Source organism: Zosterops lateralis, assembly GCF_965231275.1.
Source record: "Zosterops lateralis genome assembly, chromosome: 4".
Classification (NCBI taxonomy): Eukaryota; Metazoa; Chordata; class Aves; order Passeriformes; family Zosteropidae; genus Zosterops; species Zosterops lateralis.
Genome location: NC_139765.1, coordinates 39,735,431 through 39,752,372, shown reverse-complemented (window position 1 = coordinate 39,752,372; position 16,942 = coordinate 39,735,431). Strand labels below are relative to the sequence as shown.

General features: G+C 42.2%; 1 protein-coding gene and 1 long non-coding RNA gene across 2 annotated transcripts in view; both read left to right on the top strand.

Annotated features, from left to right (window-relative positions):
- LOC310908424 overlaps window positions 1-16,942 on the top strand; it is a 166,665-nt gene that overhangs the window by 73,351 nt on the left and 76,372 nt on the right. The window lies entirely within an intron of this gene.
- Window positions 788-15,893, top strand: DYRK2 (dual specificity tyrosine phosphorylation regulated kinase 2). The gene is made up of 3 exons (XM_083859446.1): window positions 788-1,007; window positions 1,740-1,876; window positions 10,108-15,893. The coding sequence occupies exons 1-3, from the start codon at window positions 953-955 to the stop codon at window positions 11,707-11,709; spliced, it is 1,794 nt and encodes a 597-aa protein (XP_083715572.1). The 5' UTR covers window positions 788-952; the 3' UTR covers window positions 11,710-15,893.

The window sequence follows — 16,942 nt, the reverse complement described above, 5'->3', positions numbered from 1 at the left end:
TCAAAGCATTGTACTCCACACAGCATGTCGTGCAGTTCGGAAAACAAGGCCAACACCGCCCCTCGCACTCTCATTCCAGGCTGAGGCACTCACGCCTCCAGGGCAATCCCAAAAGCTTTTTTCTCCCTTTTTTAAAAGTTTTCACCCAAACACCACGCATTTCAAGTCATTCATCCTCCGTCCAACGGGGCCACCTTTGTCTTCCCGGTGGGCCAGAGCGGTGCCCGCCGCCTGACGAGCGGGGCACGTCCCGGCTGCTCTGGCCCCACACACGGTTCCCACAGGCCGCTTTCCCCGCGGGCATCGCCCCCCGCCCGTGGCGCACACCGAGCCCGAGCCCGAGCCCGAGCCCGTCCCGCCGGCCCGGGGCCAACATGGCCGCGCTGCCCAACGGGCGGGCCCGCGGCAGGGCCGTTGTGCGGGCGGGGCGGGGTGCGGGCGGCCGGGCCGTTGTGCGGGGGGCGGGTGGACGTGCCGCCCGGGGGGAGCCGCGGGCCGCCCGCCTCCGCGGCGGCGGAGCGGTAGGGAACGGGAGGGAGCGGCGGGGAGGGACGGGAGGAGGGCACGCGGCCGACGGGGCGGGGACTGCGATCCCGTGCGCTGTTTGTCCCCTCTCCGCCGCGCCAGGAGGAGGGTCCCGTCCGGCCGCCCGCTGCCGCCCCCTCCTCCGTGCGAGGGGACCGGGGCGACCGGGGCGGGGGCGGGGGAGGTGATGAGCCTGGGCCGGGGGCTGCGGCGGCGGCGCGGCTGCTGCTGCTGCGGCGGCGGGCGACGCCGGGCCGTTGGAGGGTCTGTCCGGCCGGCCCGGGGCCGGGGGCATGCAGCGCGGGACGTGTCGGGGTCTGGGTGTAGCTGATCGGAGAAGAGAGGCAGACGCCGCCCGGAGAGGCCGAGGAGCAGCGGAGGAGAGCCACCCTGACATGCCTTTTCCTCTCCCTCCTCTCCAGCGGCCATGTTAACCAGAAAACCCTCGGCTAGCGCCGCCGCTGGTGCTGCCTACCCAGCCGGTAAGGAGAAGGAGCGAGGGCCGCCGCGATCGCCGCCGCTGGGCCGGGCTGGGCTGGGCTGGGCTGGGCTGCGAGGCCCGGCGGAGGGGGACGGGGGGTGCTCGGGGCCCGCTGCCGCCGCCGCGGAGGTGCCGTGTGTGTGGAACAATGATCCGCCCTGCCCCCGCCGCGGCCGAGCCCGGGGGGCCGTCGGGGGCTGCGCGCTGGGCTCGGGCGGGCCGCCTGTCGTGCGGGATGGCGAGTTCGCCCCGGGGGAGCGGGGCGGGGTGAGGGGGGGCCGGGGGAAATCGCGTCGGGAAATGACCCAGGGAGAACCGGGGATCGCCGCCGGTGCCGGAGCGGCCGCGTTTGACAAGGGGCAGCGGTGCTCGCCGCCGCTTCCCGCGGCAGACTGGCGAACTCCTGGCGGGTCCCCGGCGGCGCCGGGCTCTCGCCGGGCCAGACGGCTCGGGGGGGCGGGCAGCCGTCCAGCCCCGGGGCGTGCGCGGGGCAGAGCCGGCTCGTCCTCCCGGCTCGGCGCCTGCCGCTGGCGGGTTAATCTCGGATGAAGGGTTTAGCCGGGCGAGCGCGGCCCGCCCGCGCTATTAGCCGGATCGGTGCGTGTGTGCGCCGCGGCGGTGATTAGCTTTTAATGGCTTCTGCCCGAAGCAAGGCGTGCGGCGGGGCCGGCCCAGCGCCGGGGCCGCCGCCGCCCCGACGGGCCCGCCGCGCTCACCCCTCTGCTCTCCGCAGGCCGGGCAGGGGACAGCGGCCGCCCGCTGCCGTCTTCCCCGGGCACCGGAGCCGGCGTCTCCCGGGCAGGAGCTGGGACCGGCCCGCCGTCGCCCCTCGCATTGCCGCCGCTCAGGGCCAACAACGCTTCCCACACGGTGAGCCCGGGCACGGGAGGGTGTGCATGGACGGGGAGCGGGGAAGGGGCGGCTGGCCCGCCGGGTGTCCCGGTGGCGGGACCGAGCGCCGTGGGCCCCCAGCGTGCCTTCGGTTCCTGCAGGCTCCGATGAAATGGGCATGTTTATTGTGAGGCTGGGACTCTGTAACTGCACACACTGCTTCTTCCCTCCCCAGCTCCCCTCCCTCCGCCCTTCAGTCTGGTTTTGTGTCTCATTTTCAGTGACAAATTCGATCTTTCACACTCGCATAGAGGAGATGTTCTGGTGAATGCATTTGTTGAGATGAGGTTAGTCACTGTGATTTAAGTGTGGTATGAACTGTGGTGAAAAATGAAGGCTGCTCTCCCCTTCACGTGTCTGATTAGCTCAGGCTGATGGCAGTGCTCAGGGAAGGTTGGATGAATCTGCCTTTATTGCTGCAGTAGTTTACCTATAAAGAAATAACAGCTGGTGGCATGAAAAGGACATTATTTTCCGGTTCTGTGATATCTCACGTTATCTCCTACTCCTTGTAAATCTACTAGGAATGGAACTTCCCAAGTATGCTGCTATATATGGATAAGAGGAGGTATCTCTGTCCTGAAGGCATGGCAGAAGAGAGAGAGGGCTCTATATACTGTCATGTTAACATTAAATATCTGAAATTTTTATTGCATTCATTTCCTTTTAAATTCCGAAAGATCTCATACTGACTCTGAAAGGCATTGATGGCATACTTTTCATAGAATTAATGAGTTCTTCGTGGATGCTCTCATACTGTCTTTGTAAGCATATGGCAGAGCTTTAAATGGTAATGTGATTATGTGCCAGTGGAAGGTGAAACAGTGCATTTAGATAGTAGTGTTTCAGTGACTTTCCATGTAACTTCAGGGGTAAAACATCTTAGTCAAATCCCATTTATAGCAAGAATTGCCTTTAATTTAAAAAAATGCAGTGTATATATATAGGGTGTCCTCAAGAGGAGTGAGGAGTATTCTGCAAATTCAAGGTGGAGCTGCATACTTGAGATCAACTTCATTGTATATTTATGTAGCTAGAGTATATGTCTGAATTGTTTGTTAGTATAAATGGCCAGGTTTTTTTCCACATTTGTATATCAGTTAAGTGCTGCTTGATTTTAGAGTTGGGGCAACAGCTTAGAGGCTTTTGAAATAAAATTATAAAAGAAAGAACATAGTGCAGTAGCGCCCGCAAATATCAGGGGCTCACATGTAACAGCCCAGACTTAATTTAGTATTTGTGAAAGCATGATGGTCCAGCTGTTTATCTGTGACTACTTACTAATTTTGCAAGTACAGAATTTTGCTATTTTTATACAAAGATTTTGTGTATGTGTATTATAGTGTCTGTGCATATATATATATGTATGTAAAGATGTAGTCTTTATAAAAGCATTCAAGGGGTGTTTAAGTGTTACATTTCTGTGTTTCAAGTATATTTACAAGTATGACTGTGTACATGTGCATATGTTTGTATGTAGCATATATATGTGTACTTATGGAAGCACCTAGGAATTATCAAGCATTATATGGCTATATGTCGTGTCCTTCTAGATTCTGACTATTCCAAAGTCTGTCTTTTCCTTTGTGTGTGTCCCTACTCTACAGTGTTTATTTAGCCTTGAGTGCTATTACAGAAATGTCTCATGCTGCCTTTGTAGGTGGTTATTTTGTGGTTGGCTAACATAACTTTTTGTGGTAAGGATCAGATATGACACTAGAATGCTGGATTTTAACCTGAAAAAGAAGGGGGGTAGTATCTGTTCTGTAAACTTAGGCCTGCTGACCTCAGCTGACACTGATGGATTGAAATCATTGGTTTTGCATCCCACCACTTCCTCCAATCAGACCTTTCAAAATGGGTCCTTTCAGTTTTCTTAAATTGTTTTCCTTCTTTGTGTTCATTTGTTTATCCTGTTTTCATCTCTGTTGTATCTATGTGGCTTCTGTAATAGCTAAAACCAGAGTATTTCTGTTTGTGTTTCAAACTTTCAGAAGGTACAGTGTGCTTAAGTGGGTGAACTGCTGGTGTTATATATACGTGTGCATAGTATGTATAGTAGTTGTGAGAGAAGCAGAGGTTGAAGTTATGTTTTGTTTAAGCCAAAGGGATTTTTCCTTTAATGCAGACAGAGAAGAAATCAACTACCTGTCATATTTCTTGCTTGTCTGATTCAGCCTCTGCTGAAACTGTGGTCTCCCACTGTCAAGTGAAATTTCATTGTTTGGTAGATTATAAATAGCATGGGTAGAAGGGGAGAAGATGATGTTTTACACAAGCTTCATAAAATGGGACAGAGGTTTTGGTGACAGCCTTTGCAAGCACAGCAGCCTTTGTTGCTAAGCAGACAGAGTTGTGTGTTGTACTAGGGAAAGGTTTTGTTTATTTTTTTTTTTCAACGTGCCTTCATCCTAGGCTTATTTGTGTATGCTTCCATCCCTGTCTGGTTTTTTTTTTTGCCTCATGGTGGAAAACATGAACCTATTTCCAACCCCTTGTCCTCTTCATTTCCCTTTCCAAAGTTATTGTTTTCTCTTTGGAAGCCTTAAGTTCTTGCCTTGATGATTGGAACCTTTTTCCATTCACTTTCCCCTATTTCATTATGGTGTTCTTACATCCAGTTGACATGCTGCAGTAGAGATTATCTTGCTTGCCTGCTGCTCTGCTTGTGTAAATCTCAGCCTGTCTGTGAGTCCCTCTTCCAGACTCGTCTCTGTCTTCTGCCTAGTTCTATCTCTGTTCTTTCTTACTTGGCATGTATTCCTGCATTCTGCACTGTTCCTGTTTCTCTTGCAGTGTAGCAGTATTAATGTTTTTATCCTCCTGTCTAGTACTGTAAAACAACCCATTTACATTGCATGATTGAGTGCCCTCCCTCCTTCAAGCCCTGTCTAAGATTTCTGTACAACAAGCCTATTTTCTTTTGCACCACTGTTGAATGTTTATGCACTATACTTTTGCATCAGTCATTGTATTAATCTTGATATTTTTAAATTTAATTTTTAAAATTGACTTACATTATAATGGAACAGAGATTCCTGGACTCTGTTAATACAAAGATCTGGTGGGTTACATGCTGCCAATTTTTGCTGTTGTCGTCTGCTTTAAAGCAGGTAAAACCAAGGCAAATACCTTCTTATTGTGGTGCTTTCATGTATAAATTGCCTCAGAAATGCTGTCACATTTGAGTGGAAGTAACTGTGCAGTCATGACCTGGCTCTTAGTATCTATTTTACTTTGGATGTTTCTTCCTCTATTTAAAATTTGTATCTAGGGGCAATATGAGGCTGTCTTAACTTTCAAGGGATATGGGGGTCAGTTGTGAAATTTGGGTTCCAGCAGATGGTGACTGTGGTGCTGTGAGGACTGCAGTACTTTTGGGCATGTCTCTCATATTTGTATAGTTCATCTAACCCAAGGGGTTCAGTTTAGTGTGCATTGACTGTCCTTTTGGAGTTTCATCATGTGTAATAAATGCAGGGTGTATTCAAATGCAGAGGTATTCATACTCACTGCACCCCTGACAGAATGAAAAAAATTAGGAATCAGTGTCACTCTTGAGGCATAGTTCAGTCTGTGAAAATATTTGCTATATGAATTTAAGGTTAGCTTTTCAAAAAATAAGCTTATATGGACCAGATACAACAACAGCAAAAATACGAATTGTGTGTTCCTTCTACCACTCTTGCTGAACCACAAGCTCAACAAAGGCTTAGTCTTTTTTGGTTTATAAAACCCATACTCATGATAAAACCATTGGGGATAATCCAGTATTATTATCATTGTACTAATTAGCAAGTATTTTTAGTTTGAACAGAGAATGTTGCTGAATTAGTTTATCAAGGAAAAAGAAGGCCTTTTGTACATTTGCTCAGGCTCTTGTTTTGTAGTCAACAAAATAGGCAGTGAAATATGCTACACCTGATACCAGAAGCCTCTTGTGTGTTTGACACAGTGGGGCTGAAACTGGCACACCCAGAAATGCTGTAAAGAAAGGGGTAGATAGTGTAACAATAATTCTTTAATTAAGATACTACTTTAGAACACTATTTCTCCCTTTGTCCTCATCTGTGCCAAGTAATAGTAGATAATGACATCTTATTCCTGTGCGATATTTCAGCAGGCCATCATGATTGCTGTATTATTAAGATTCATTTTACAAACCTTTTTAGATTTTGATTGACAGCAAAATCTTTTTTCTGTAATTTTGCTCAAAATAAAATGATAATATATAGCTGAATCATGTGTCTGTCTTGGATAGTTTTACAGAGTGCTAATAATCACACGAAGTGACTGTTACAAGGATGGCATATGATATGATTGCATAATATCTTGATGCATTTGAAGGATAAAGTTGAGAAGAGGTATATGGTCCTGTGGGGTTCAGTCCTATAAAGTAGCCTTGTAAAAGGTCTTGAAACGGATCAGTGCATTGGATGAGTGTACTGCAAAGGAATTGGGTTTGCCACCTTGTTAGCAGGCTGGATTCATTTTTACGCTACTTCCGTGTTGTTAGAGGTCTGTAGCCTAAGTATAGTAAGCTACTGTACTACTTCTGTCCCTAAATCCATTCAGGAAGGCAAGACAAACTAAAAGAAGGCCAAATATTACTACCCTCAAAGTTTGTTGCTTTTTTTATTGTTTTATTGATCATAGTTAAGGGTGTAGTTTTGTTTTGCTTGGTGTATCTACTTCAAAAATTAGGTGAGTGTTTCCAGCATAGTCATCAACTTCCATAAAATGAGCATAGCAAAGTAAAAGTAAAGTATTAGTGGTGATTTTGAAGTTAAGAGAAACTACAAAGACAGAAAAGAAACACTGCATTGTAACATTTGCTGTTATGTAATTGATGGTGTCAGATGATTCAAGATGATGAGTTCAAGCTTACTAGTTATTTCAATATACTTTGTAGACTTACAACAGTAGGTTTCTGTATATGTGTGCTACAAAATTATGGAGATCATAGAAGTTGTGGATCGGTTTGAGCACAGAGAATACAATATGTAATCTGTAAGCTTCATAAGTGCATGCAGGTGATCAGTTGTGTAGATTGTTGGTTCTGAATTTACAGGCCCATCTGCAGAAGCAAAATGGAGGCATGTTATAAACCTCTCAGGCTTGTGGTTTCGGTTGAAAGGCTGATGAAGCTTCTGTGTATGAAGAACAGTTTGGTACTGGACTAAGAAGGCGGTAGTCTTTTGTAGCTTGCCAAGACCATTAGTTGTGGTTCAGAAACTTACAGTGTTGCTGCTGAAGCTTGTAGGACTTGGGAGCAGTGCAAGCCTGAACTTGACAGCAATCTCAGACACCCAAGTACTAGAAGGAGATAGGCAGAGCAAAGGACTGGTGCAAATCCAACCCTCATCCAGGTTGGAAATAGATGGGGAAAGTCCATTTTTCGTATGGACCTGTGGTTGCGTTGTGTCTGATCGCTCTAAAACTCCTGTTGGGTTTTTTTGAAAGAAGAGTGGGCTTTCTTCTCCTTTGCAGCTTTTGTAACACAGCCTGTGATAATGTGGTGTTTTCTACAAAGAAAACCAGTGCTACTGTCTGCATCTGCATTTGCATTTCCAAGCAACAGCTGACTGAAACTGGCAAAACCAGTCACTTAGGATTTGGGTTGAAGTTCGAATAATGCCGGTGATTTCATTCTGCTGCTTGCAAAAAAACACCAACCTGTCAGCAGCAAGAGAAACCATGAATCTGCCTGAAGATGTAGGAAGCAGAGCTACATGGTTTACACTTTAGAATGTGTTCACAAACACACTTTTAGAAAAAAAAAAAACTTGTTAGTCCCTGTTGAGAGGGAAGAAATATATGGGTTTTTTTTTTTACAAGCCCTGAAGAACTTCTCAGTACATATATTGAAGCAAGCAGTGCTTAGGAAGGATGGCAAATAGTTAACTATGAAAACAGGTGACTTGAGGAAAAAAAAATTCAAGATGTGAGCTGTGGCAATGAGTATTTGGGTTAAAAATTTCTTAAAAATTACTTTCACAGTTGCCTGCATTATCTACATTAGTATTGCCTACTCCCAGTTTGTCTAGATATGTTCTGCTTTTGTTCAATTAATGTTGGAGAATAAATTTTTTTACCCAGAATTTCGTAGCTTGAGTCTTTGGAGTTGTATACTCTGCTTCATTATGCCTTTCTTGTTGTTCTGTAATGCTGCATGTGCTGAACCTATGACACATCTTACTAACTAGATCTGGTTCGTCTGAAATGGGTGATTTAGCAGCTCTTGGGGCAATTTTTTTTTTTCTTTCCAGTAACTGCTGTTTATATAGAGGATCAGAGGAACCTTCAGGAAACTGCTACTGCAGTGTGCCTCAAACTTGACCTGAAGGAATTGCCTGTAGGCATGATAAGTCCTCTTAATGATTTAATTTCTGATGCTTTTGAGACATCAAACTAGGAAGGGAGTTTTTGGTTAATTCCTGTGTATCTTTATTGTGCTTAAGTGTTACAAACATCTTTGCTCTGAATTGTGATTGTATGGTAGTGCTTTCTATGGGATTGGTCGAATTTGATAGTGTGAGCCTAAATTTCTCTGCAAACAAACATACACAGTCAAACTGCAATGATGAATGAACCAGTTATTGAACATCAGTCAAAGTGGAATCAGAAGAGCAGTCAGCTTAACAGAAGCAGTCCCCAAGAGCCCTTGTTCTTACATTATGTGAGTTTCAAAGCTGCAAATTTCAAAATACTGTCCAAAGGTGAAACTGGTGTCCAGCTGGCAAGTCTTTGGGAACAAGTTACTGAATTTACAAAAAATTTGTTTCTGCCACATCAGACTGATGCCATAACAGAAGCACAGAGTATGCTTGAGCCTGCCTTGCATGTCTGGGTTTTCTCATTAGGGAGTGTTTCTGCTGTTGCAGCACAGATTTCATTGCCTTGTATCACAGCTCACAACTGTCATTTTCTGATTTCATTTCAGCAACCTTAAGTGAACAGGGAATGTGTTATCCTTAGCTGCCTAGAAAAAAAAAATACAGTTCAGATGAAAAGTGCTCTCAACCCTGGCTTGATCATCTGTCTGACAGTATCAGTGAACTTTTCGTTAGTAATTTGACATAAATATTAAGACTGGTGAATCAGCTGGAGAGACAGCAGGGGAATTCTTCCCACATTTGTGTAAGACCAGGCAGAAGACAAACTAATTAGCCTTTACTAGAGAGCAAATGAGGAATTCTGAGACAGCTATTTTAGTGGCAAGTATACTTGTAAATTTCTTGTTTCTTCTTAATAATAACTGGTTTGGAGCAATAGTTGTTTTCACACCCCAGTACTTTGCTGTTTGTTTGCTTGAAAATGCTGAACGCTGCTGCTGTTCGTTCCCACGTATGCACTGTCAAGAGCAAATCTAATTTCTAACATCTGTTAATGCTTTTTTCCATTCCTTTAAAATAAAGTTACTGTGTGTTCCTCAAGGCAAAGATTTGCTTTCTACTCAAGTCTGCATAAGGCCCCAAATCTCATTTTGGTCAGAAGTTAGTGTTAGACTGGTTTGGGAAAGTGCTAAAGGATATGCTTATTCTTCATTGATTGGAATGTTTTACTGAATTGTGACTGTCTTAATTGCAAGCAGTAAGTTATATTCTTGAACTTCAGAAATGCGTGGGTTCTTTTCCTCTTTGTGCTTGTCACAGCATATTCCTTATTGCTTAAAAATGTATCTGGAACTTTTGATATACAACAAATTTAGGAACAAGTTAAGATTTTGATTTCTGAGAACAGGTGATGAGAGCATAAGCCATGTTAAGTTCTAGCAGGCACATACAGTAGTGTATGTTACGCATACATTACAGGTTACATAATTGTATGTTATCTTCAGCATCTGTAAAACTGCTACTATTTTTTATAAAGTCGGATGTCCCTCAAGCGTGCATCTTGATGTTACATGTCTGCTGCCTTGGAGATACTGTTAGCTTCTCATGGTAGCACATTCATGATTGCTTTGTTGCAGATATTTTGGAAGGTCATGAAAATAGCATTTGAGAAACAAGAATGAGGAAATTTAATAGCATCCAGCGGTATCACAGTATACATGCTGTATTTTTTAGATTCTCTGTAAACAATTGACATCTAAGAAGACACTTCATTTTGAGGTGATTTAGGCAGAATGGAGGGTTGCAGAGTGAATGTTGAAGCATGGAGTTCATGTCTTTCTTGTTAACTGGGTATGTATTTATTTTCAATTTTAGGTTGGAAGCAGTAAGCACACAATGAATGAGCACCTACATGTTGGTAGCCACGGACAAATCCAGGTTCAGCAGCTCTTTGAAGATAATAGTAACAAGAGAACGGTTCTGACAACACAGCCAAATGGACTTACAACACTAGGCAAATCTGGATTGCCAGTGGTTCAGGACAGACAGTCAGAGAGTGCCCACAGGCGACAAGGGAGCTCCAGCTCTTTAAAATCTACAGATGGAACAGGGAAGGTGAAAGCCTCTGTTATCACACCAGAGCAAGCAATGAAGCAATACATGCAAAAATTAACAGCTTTTGAGCATCATGAGATTTTTAGCTACCCTGAAATATACTTCTTGGGTCCAAATGCAAAGAAGCGGCAAGGTGTGATTGGTGGTTCAAACAACTGTGGGTATGATGATGACCAAGGGTCTTACATACAAGTACCCCATGATCATATTGCATACAGGTATGAAGTCCTGAAAGTTATAGGGAAAGGAAGCTTTGGGCAGGTGGTGAAGGCCTACGATCACAAGATGCATCAGCATGTGGCACTAAAAATGGTGAGAAATGAAAAACGTTTCCACCGCCAAGCTGCGGAAGAAATTAAGATCTTGGAACATCTCCGGAAACAAGATAAGGATAACAACATGAATGTTATTCACATGTTGGAAAACTTCACATTCCGCAGCCATATCTGCATGACGTTTGAGTTGCTGAGCATGAACCTTTATGAATTAATAAAGAAAAACAAGTTTCAGGGCTTTAGCCTACCTTTGGTTCGGAAGTTTGCCCACTCAATTTTACAGTGCTTGGATGCTTTGCACAAAAACAGAATCATTCACTGTGACCTTAAACCTGAGAACATTCTGTTGAAACAACAGGGTAGAAGTGGTATTAAAGTGATTGATTTTGGCTCAAGTTGTTACGAGCATCAGCGTGTCTACACTTACATCCAGTCACGGTTTTATCGTGCACCTGAAGTCATCCTTGGTGCTCGTTATGGGATGCCCATAGATATGTGGAGCTTGGGCTGTATCCTAGCAGAGCTTCTCACCGGTTATCCACTCTTACCTGGAGAAGATGAAGGAGACCAGCTGGCTTGTATGATTGAACTATTGGGCATGCCTTCTCCAAAACTCTTAGATGCATCCAAGCGAGCAAAAAACTTCGTGAGCTCTAAGGGTTATCCCCGCTATTGCAGCATCACAACCCTCTCTGATGGCTCTGTAATACTTAATGGTGGACGCTCTCGGAGGGGAAAACTGCGTGGCCCCCCGGAGAGCAGAGAGTGGGGTAACGCATTAAAGGGGTGTGATGATCCCCTCTTCCTTGACTTTTTAAAACAGTGTTTAGAATGGGATCCTGCTGTCCGTATGACACCCAGCCAGGCTTTGCGGCATCCCTGGCTAAGGAGACGGTTGCCAAAACCTCCAACTGGGGAAAAGGCCTCAGCAAAGAGAATTACAGAGAGTACAGGTGCTATAACTTCAATTTCCAAGTTACCTCCAACTTCAAGCTCAGCTTCAAAACTGAGGACTAATTTGGCACAGATGACAGATGCCAATGGGAATATTCAGCAAAGAACAGTGTTGCCAAAACTTGTTAGCTGAGTTTGAAAAACCCAATGCTGTTAATATGAGAGATACAATGTGGCTGAGCCTTATTTGTATGAAAAATTAGCTCAGATATGCATTTTTATTTGCTCAATAAATCTATTCATTTGTATCTTTCAGCACTCATTTTAAATGTAATTTAAAATGTTAATTTTGTTTTTATAAAAATACGGGGACAATGCTTTAAGTTTTTCTACTTATTTTTTAAAATGTTTGTCTTCTACAGTACAATTAGCCTTACTGTAACTAGTGTGACACAGTAATAAACATCAGTGGCAGGCCACTGGTTACAACGTGACTGTCATTCATTGCAGTGTGGTATCAAAGGTATTAACCTTTCTCTTCCATGGTTCATATTAGTTTTAACCTGGGGCGAATTTGAAAGACTACCTTTTGGATTTTAGGGGTTTGGTCTGGATTCTGTGCACATTCAAATCTGTGACTGACTGGACTCCAGAGAGAATACTCAAAGAATACAGTTAAGCACTTGTAAACTTGTAGTTTAAAGTGGAGCCATAGCATGTTCTGTTGTCATTTTTTATGTGGTAGCCCAGAGAAAGTCGTGGTATCACTGAAGATACTGTCACCTCCTGTCAAATACTTTCTCTACTTAAAAGTAGTGGGCTTTGATTAAAATGATCATTTAAACATAATGCAAAAAATAACACCGGGGCTAAAATGACTCTTACCTTGCATGCCATGTGGTAGAGTGAGAGGAATGGCTAGTCTTGGAAAGCATGAAAGTGGCAATATGTCTGTGTCTCTGAAAGTGGCTGATTAGTTGGTACAGCAAATGTTCTGAACTTCATTTCACATCTGTACCATGGAGCATTCACACATTCTCCTTTTTTTTTTTTTTTTTTTTTTTTTTTTTCCCCCCATCTCTTCTCTTCTGGTTTTTCTAACGTACAGCTTGATCTCCCAGAATCACATAGGCAGAAGTGCTCATTCTGTCGGTGTTATACTGTAACTTCCAGACTGTTAAACTACATGGATTTCAAGGTTGCTTTTATTTCCTCTGACCATGTTTGAGTGACTGTGACTTCTCTGGTACATTTACACTTCAGATCAAATCTGCATGTAGGGGCAAACATGATGTTACTACATTGCTTTCTGTAGAGGAGTACTTCACCTTAGACAGCCTAACTGTAGAAGGAAAGTTCCTCAGTGGAAAGCTTTTCAGTTGGAACACACCATCCTAGATAGTTTCTAATAAGGGAGAATTATCAAAGGAAAGCTAAGCGCTTGGAATTTGATTTAATCTTTTGCATTTGTAGATGAAAATTAACTTTGAAAGAACAATTAGAGAGATATGTGTGGATTTGTTCACGTGTGTGTGTGCTAATGCTTGGTTTTGTTTTTTTTTTACTTTTAACTGCATTCAGGGAAGAAGGATGGTCTACTAAAAAATAGTATCTAGACCTGTGAGAGAGGTATTCACACGTTGTAGCATGTTTTCAACAGGAACAGTTTGAAATCTGAGATCACTATTTTAATGTGTACAATGACTGTGGTCTACATTGGATGTATAAAACATATGAAAAGGGAATTTTAAACAAAATAGAACAATCCAGAAGGGTTTATGAATGTTAGAACAAGACATACTAGAATGGATTGCATTAAACCTCAGTTACTTAGAAACAACATTTATATGCACAGATTTTACTGAGTTACTTGTACAAATTATAAAAATTACTTAAAGCATGGTCCCCTGAGAGGCCAAGGAAGTTTCCGGTTAAGTTCTCCTTCATGTTTGTTAATTTACCACTTACAGCTTAATTTTTGTTTGTTGGTTTGTTTTATTTATAATTTAGTGTAAGACTGGGGGAGGGATATTAAAAAAAAAGACAGAATTCTCAGGAAACATATCGCTGAACTTCTTGCCAAAAAGTCAACACCTAAAGAAGCTCAAAAATAATTTCTGAGTAGAGGATGTTATTTGTTGGTTGATAAATGTAAAAATTAGGCTGTCAACCATTTTTCTTTTTAAAATAAAAAGATAATTTCCTGCCTCTAGTCAAATTAAATTATTTAGTGTTAACTGTTCACACCTTTATACAATATGTGTAAGTGCAATATGTAAACATGTATGAAATCATGTTAAAAATGAAATATAATAATACTTCTAAAAAAGTGGAGTTTAGAATATGAATATCCAGTAAATTATGGTCAGTAAATTCTAAGTCTGGAAAAGAGATATATTAATTTTAATGTAAAATTAACTAACTCTCATGACGGTAGGAATACAATACTATGTATTTTTTCTACAGTAACAGAGAATCTTTACTTTCTCCACCACCTGTTTGGCTTTACCACTCCTTTCTACCTAACTCTTCCTGCAAAAGTCAGGAAATAGGGATGCTGATGTTAAGGGCGAGAGAAGAATCATCTCCCTTGGTATTTTTTAAAGCAGACATTGATACATGTTCCTGGCAACTTAAGGTGAAAACATTCTTGATGTTCATGGGTCATTAATGGGCTACAACCACTAAATTTTCTTTTTCATGTAACCAGTTCTTAGTGCCAATAGTGCATTTATGATCCATCTTCTTCATAAATGCTACCGGAAACTTAAAGGCCAAAATACAGTGTTAAGAGCTATTTTTTTAACCCAGATACAGTGGAACTTCCTCTATACTAAAGGAGCAGCAACATCAAGGTTTTTAAGTGATATAGCTGCATTTAATTGTAGCTTATTTATCCCTGTAAAAAAAAAAGGGGGAGGGGAGGGGGGAAGGACGTTGCCTCTTGCTTTGATGTGATTTTATTCTAAGGGCTCTGATAATTAGGCTGATAGAAGTTGGCTTGGAAACAGTGCTTAGTCTCACATGTTACCATTGTCTGGGGATGTCTGAGCTATTTTCAGATTTAGTAACAGTACAGTGTTGTCTTTGGTTGCAGTCTCACTTGGCTCAGTTTCTTGCACTGCTGGTGTGTTCATTATCACTTAAGTGTTGGAACAAGAGAGTGATGCAAGATGTGTAGATTAAGGATAGAGGATGGATTGTGCCCTTGGTGTTAACAATGTGCCTTTTGTTACAAATGCATCTTGGCCTCTTTAACCCTTGGAATACTGCTTAGTAGGGATGAAATCTATTTATAAGTGCTATACCTGTCTTAAAACATCCTGTAGATGATTGAGGCCTTAATAGAAACAATAAGGCAATCACACTGCTAGGGTGGAGAGGACACTCTGTTCTTGTAGTACCGTCTCATTAAAGGGTTAAAGATGGCCCTTCCTCATTGCTTGTACTTTAACATCAAATTGATTTCTTTTTTAAATATTTTTTCTTATAGTGACACTAGACAGAAATCAACTGTATTTGTAAAATTTTACCTCAAACTCTTCAGTTTTGTAGTGTGATTTAATCCCAGGGCATTTGGTATGAACCAAAGTGCATTCCTTTTATATGTGCCTGGCTCTTATAAAAGTGACCAGGGATTTTTACAATTTGGGTGCAAGGCACTTAAGCCACTTTTAATTTGTTGGGTGGTTTGGAGTTATAAATGACTTCATGGTAATGTTGAAAACACTTAAAAGACATAAGTAGCATCGGGCAATATTGAAATCTTCGAAAAAGGGTGTGCATTATTTAATGCTCTCCATTTGTTAATTTTTTTCCATCAGTAGTATTTGTGATAAATAAAAAAAGAACTCTTTTTACAGTCAGCAAAGATTAGAATATTGCCCAGTGTAATGCTATGGTAGCATTTAAATAAAATAACATTTGTGAATTATTGTTTCTAGGGGCTTGTACATCTCTGCTACAAATTGTAATTACTCAGTTCAACTGCTCCAATTGCGTCTAAGCAGTAGCTTGGGTTTTTATTGGGCAATGACTTAGACACGTGACTGTAATATGCTGCAACTGTGTGTACTGAAAACATGTGAAAAATGATTGAATGTGGACTGTGTATATATTTATGTATAATTTTCTGTGAGATGCTGCTGTTGCCACTTAACATTAAAGATGTTGAAGTGGGTTTTAATCCTAGTGGCCAGTTTTATGATACTGTATGTATTGTACAGCTGATGACAGGAGTTAAGACTGTTCTAGTGAATATTTGTTACATTTTATTGTTGTGGCCAGAGATCATTTCAGAATAAAATTTTATGTCCTACTTTCATTCTCTCCACTGTACTTTGGGTTTTTTTATAGTCCTAAACAGAGCCCTTGGAAAGCTGACATTTCTTAAATGTGGAAAGGCCTTCTCCTAGCCTGCTCAGTCAGTGGCAGCAGTGCCTTTGTCCCCAAGCTTGCTTACTGGTATTTGTATATAGCAATCACCCACTGCTGGAGGATGACTCTACTGCTGCTTTATGTGTCTTGACAGCCTTGAATATTGCCCAAAGGCTGTTTTTGCCGTGAAGTTTCTAAAGTTCTTCTCAGGACTTAGAATCTAATATGTTTTGTATTTTATTTGTATATTTATTTGAGAGAAAAGATCTTTGGCAGGAATTTTATGGACATGGCCATTCTAACTTTTTAAAGCTGCTTTTGAAAGATTTTTTAAAATAACAGTAGGTCTGATTTTATAAGAGATACTTGATTGAGACAGGTACAGTGTGTATTCTTTTTCTTAAATCTGCTTTTAAAAAACTCAGATTTCTGCATGAATATTTGTGTCAGACTTTGTAAAGTTCCAGAAGAATGAGAACATACTAAACAGGCTAGACTGAGCTAAATTCTGTTCACAAATACACCCAAAGTAATTTCACAATGTAGCTCAGAACTGTCTTGTAAGTGATTGGCCACATTCTCTACCTGGTAATGTCGATGTGCACCCAGTGTAGTCTCTCTGAAAAGCTTCTGGTTTGGGTGAGCCCAGGTGAAATCAAGGGATTTTAATTTGACTTTTTTAGTGTTTCCTGTTCAACATAGCTGGGAGATTTTAGAACACAAACCCCATCAATATTAAATATAGGTATATACAGTTTACAGCCCCAAAAAGCAGTGAGCCAAAAATTACATCTTTGTGGCCTGTTTGTTTGTGATGGTGTTCTTCTGAGGACAAAGGCCTTTTTTTGGTTTTAAGTAAACTATTTTATGGAAAAAAGTTTTACTAACTCCAGCTATCTAATCCTCTTGCTAACTTTTGCACTCTTTCGTCACCTTTGTTTTTTTATTTGAAGAAGGGTCAGGGCCATCTTACTTCATTTCAGTTGTCTAGAAGTTGGCTTTTGGCCTGTGCCATTTGCTGAGACTCCCAGTAGCTGGTGGGGAATTTG

What these genes read in the sequence shown, in the direction of transcription:
- DYRK2 (XM_083859446.1), top strand. Translation starts at nt 953, where the DNA reads ATGTTAACCAGAAAACCCTCGGCTAGCGCCGCCGCTGGTGCTGCCTAC. An exon ending in TGGTGCTGCCTACCCAGCCG is followed by an intron (nt 1,008 to 1,739) that starts GTAAGGAGAAGG and finishes TGCTCTCCGCAG; the next exon opens with GCCGGGCAGGGGACAGCGGC. An exon ending in CCAACAACGCTTCCCACACG is followed by an intron (nt 1,877 to 10,107) that starts GTGAGCCCGGGC and finishes TTTCAATTTTAG; the next exon opens with GTTGGAAGCAGTAAGCACAC.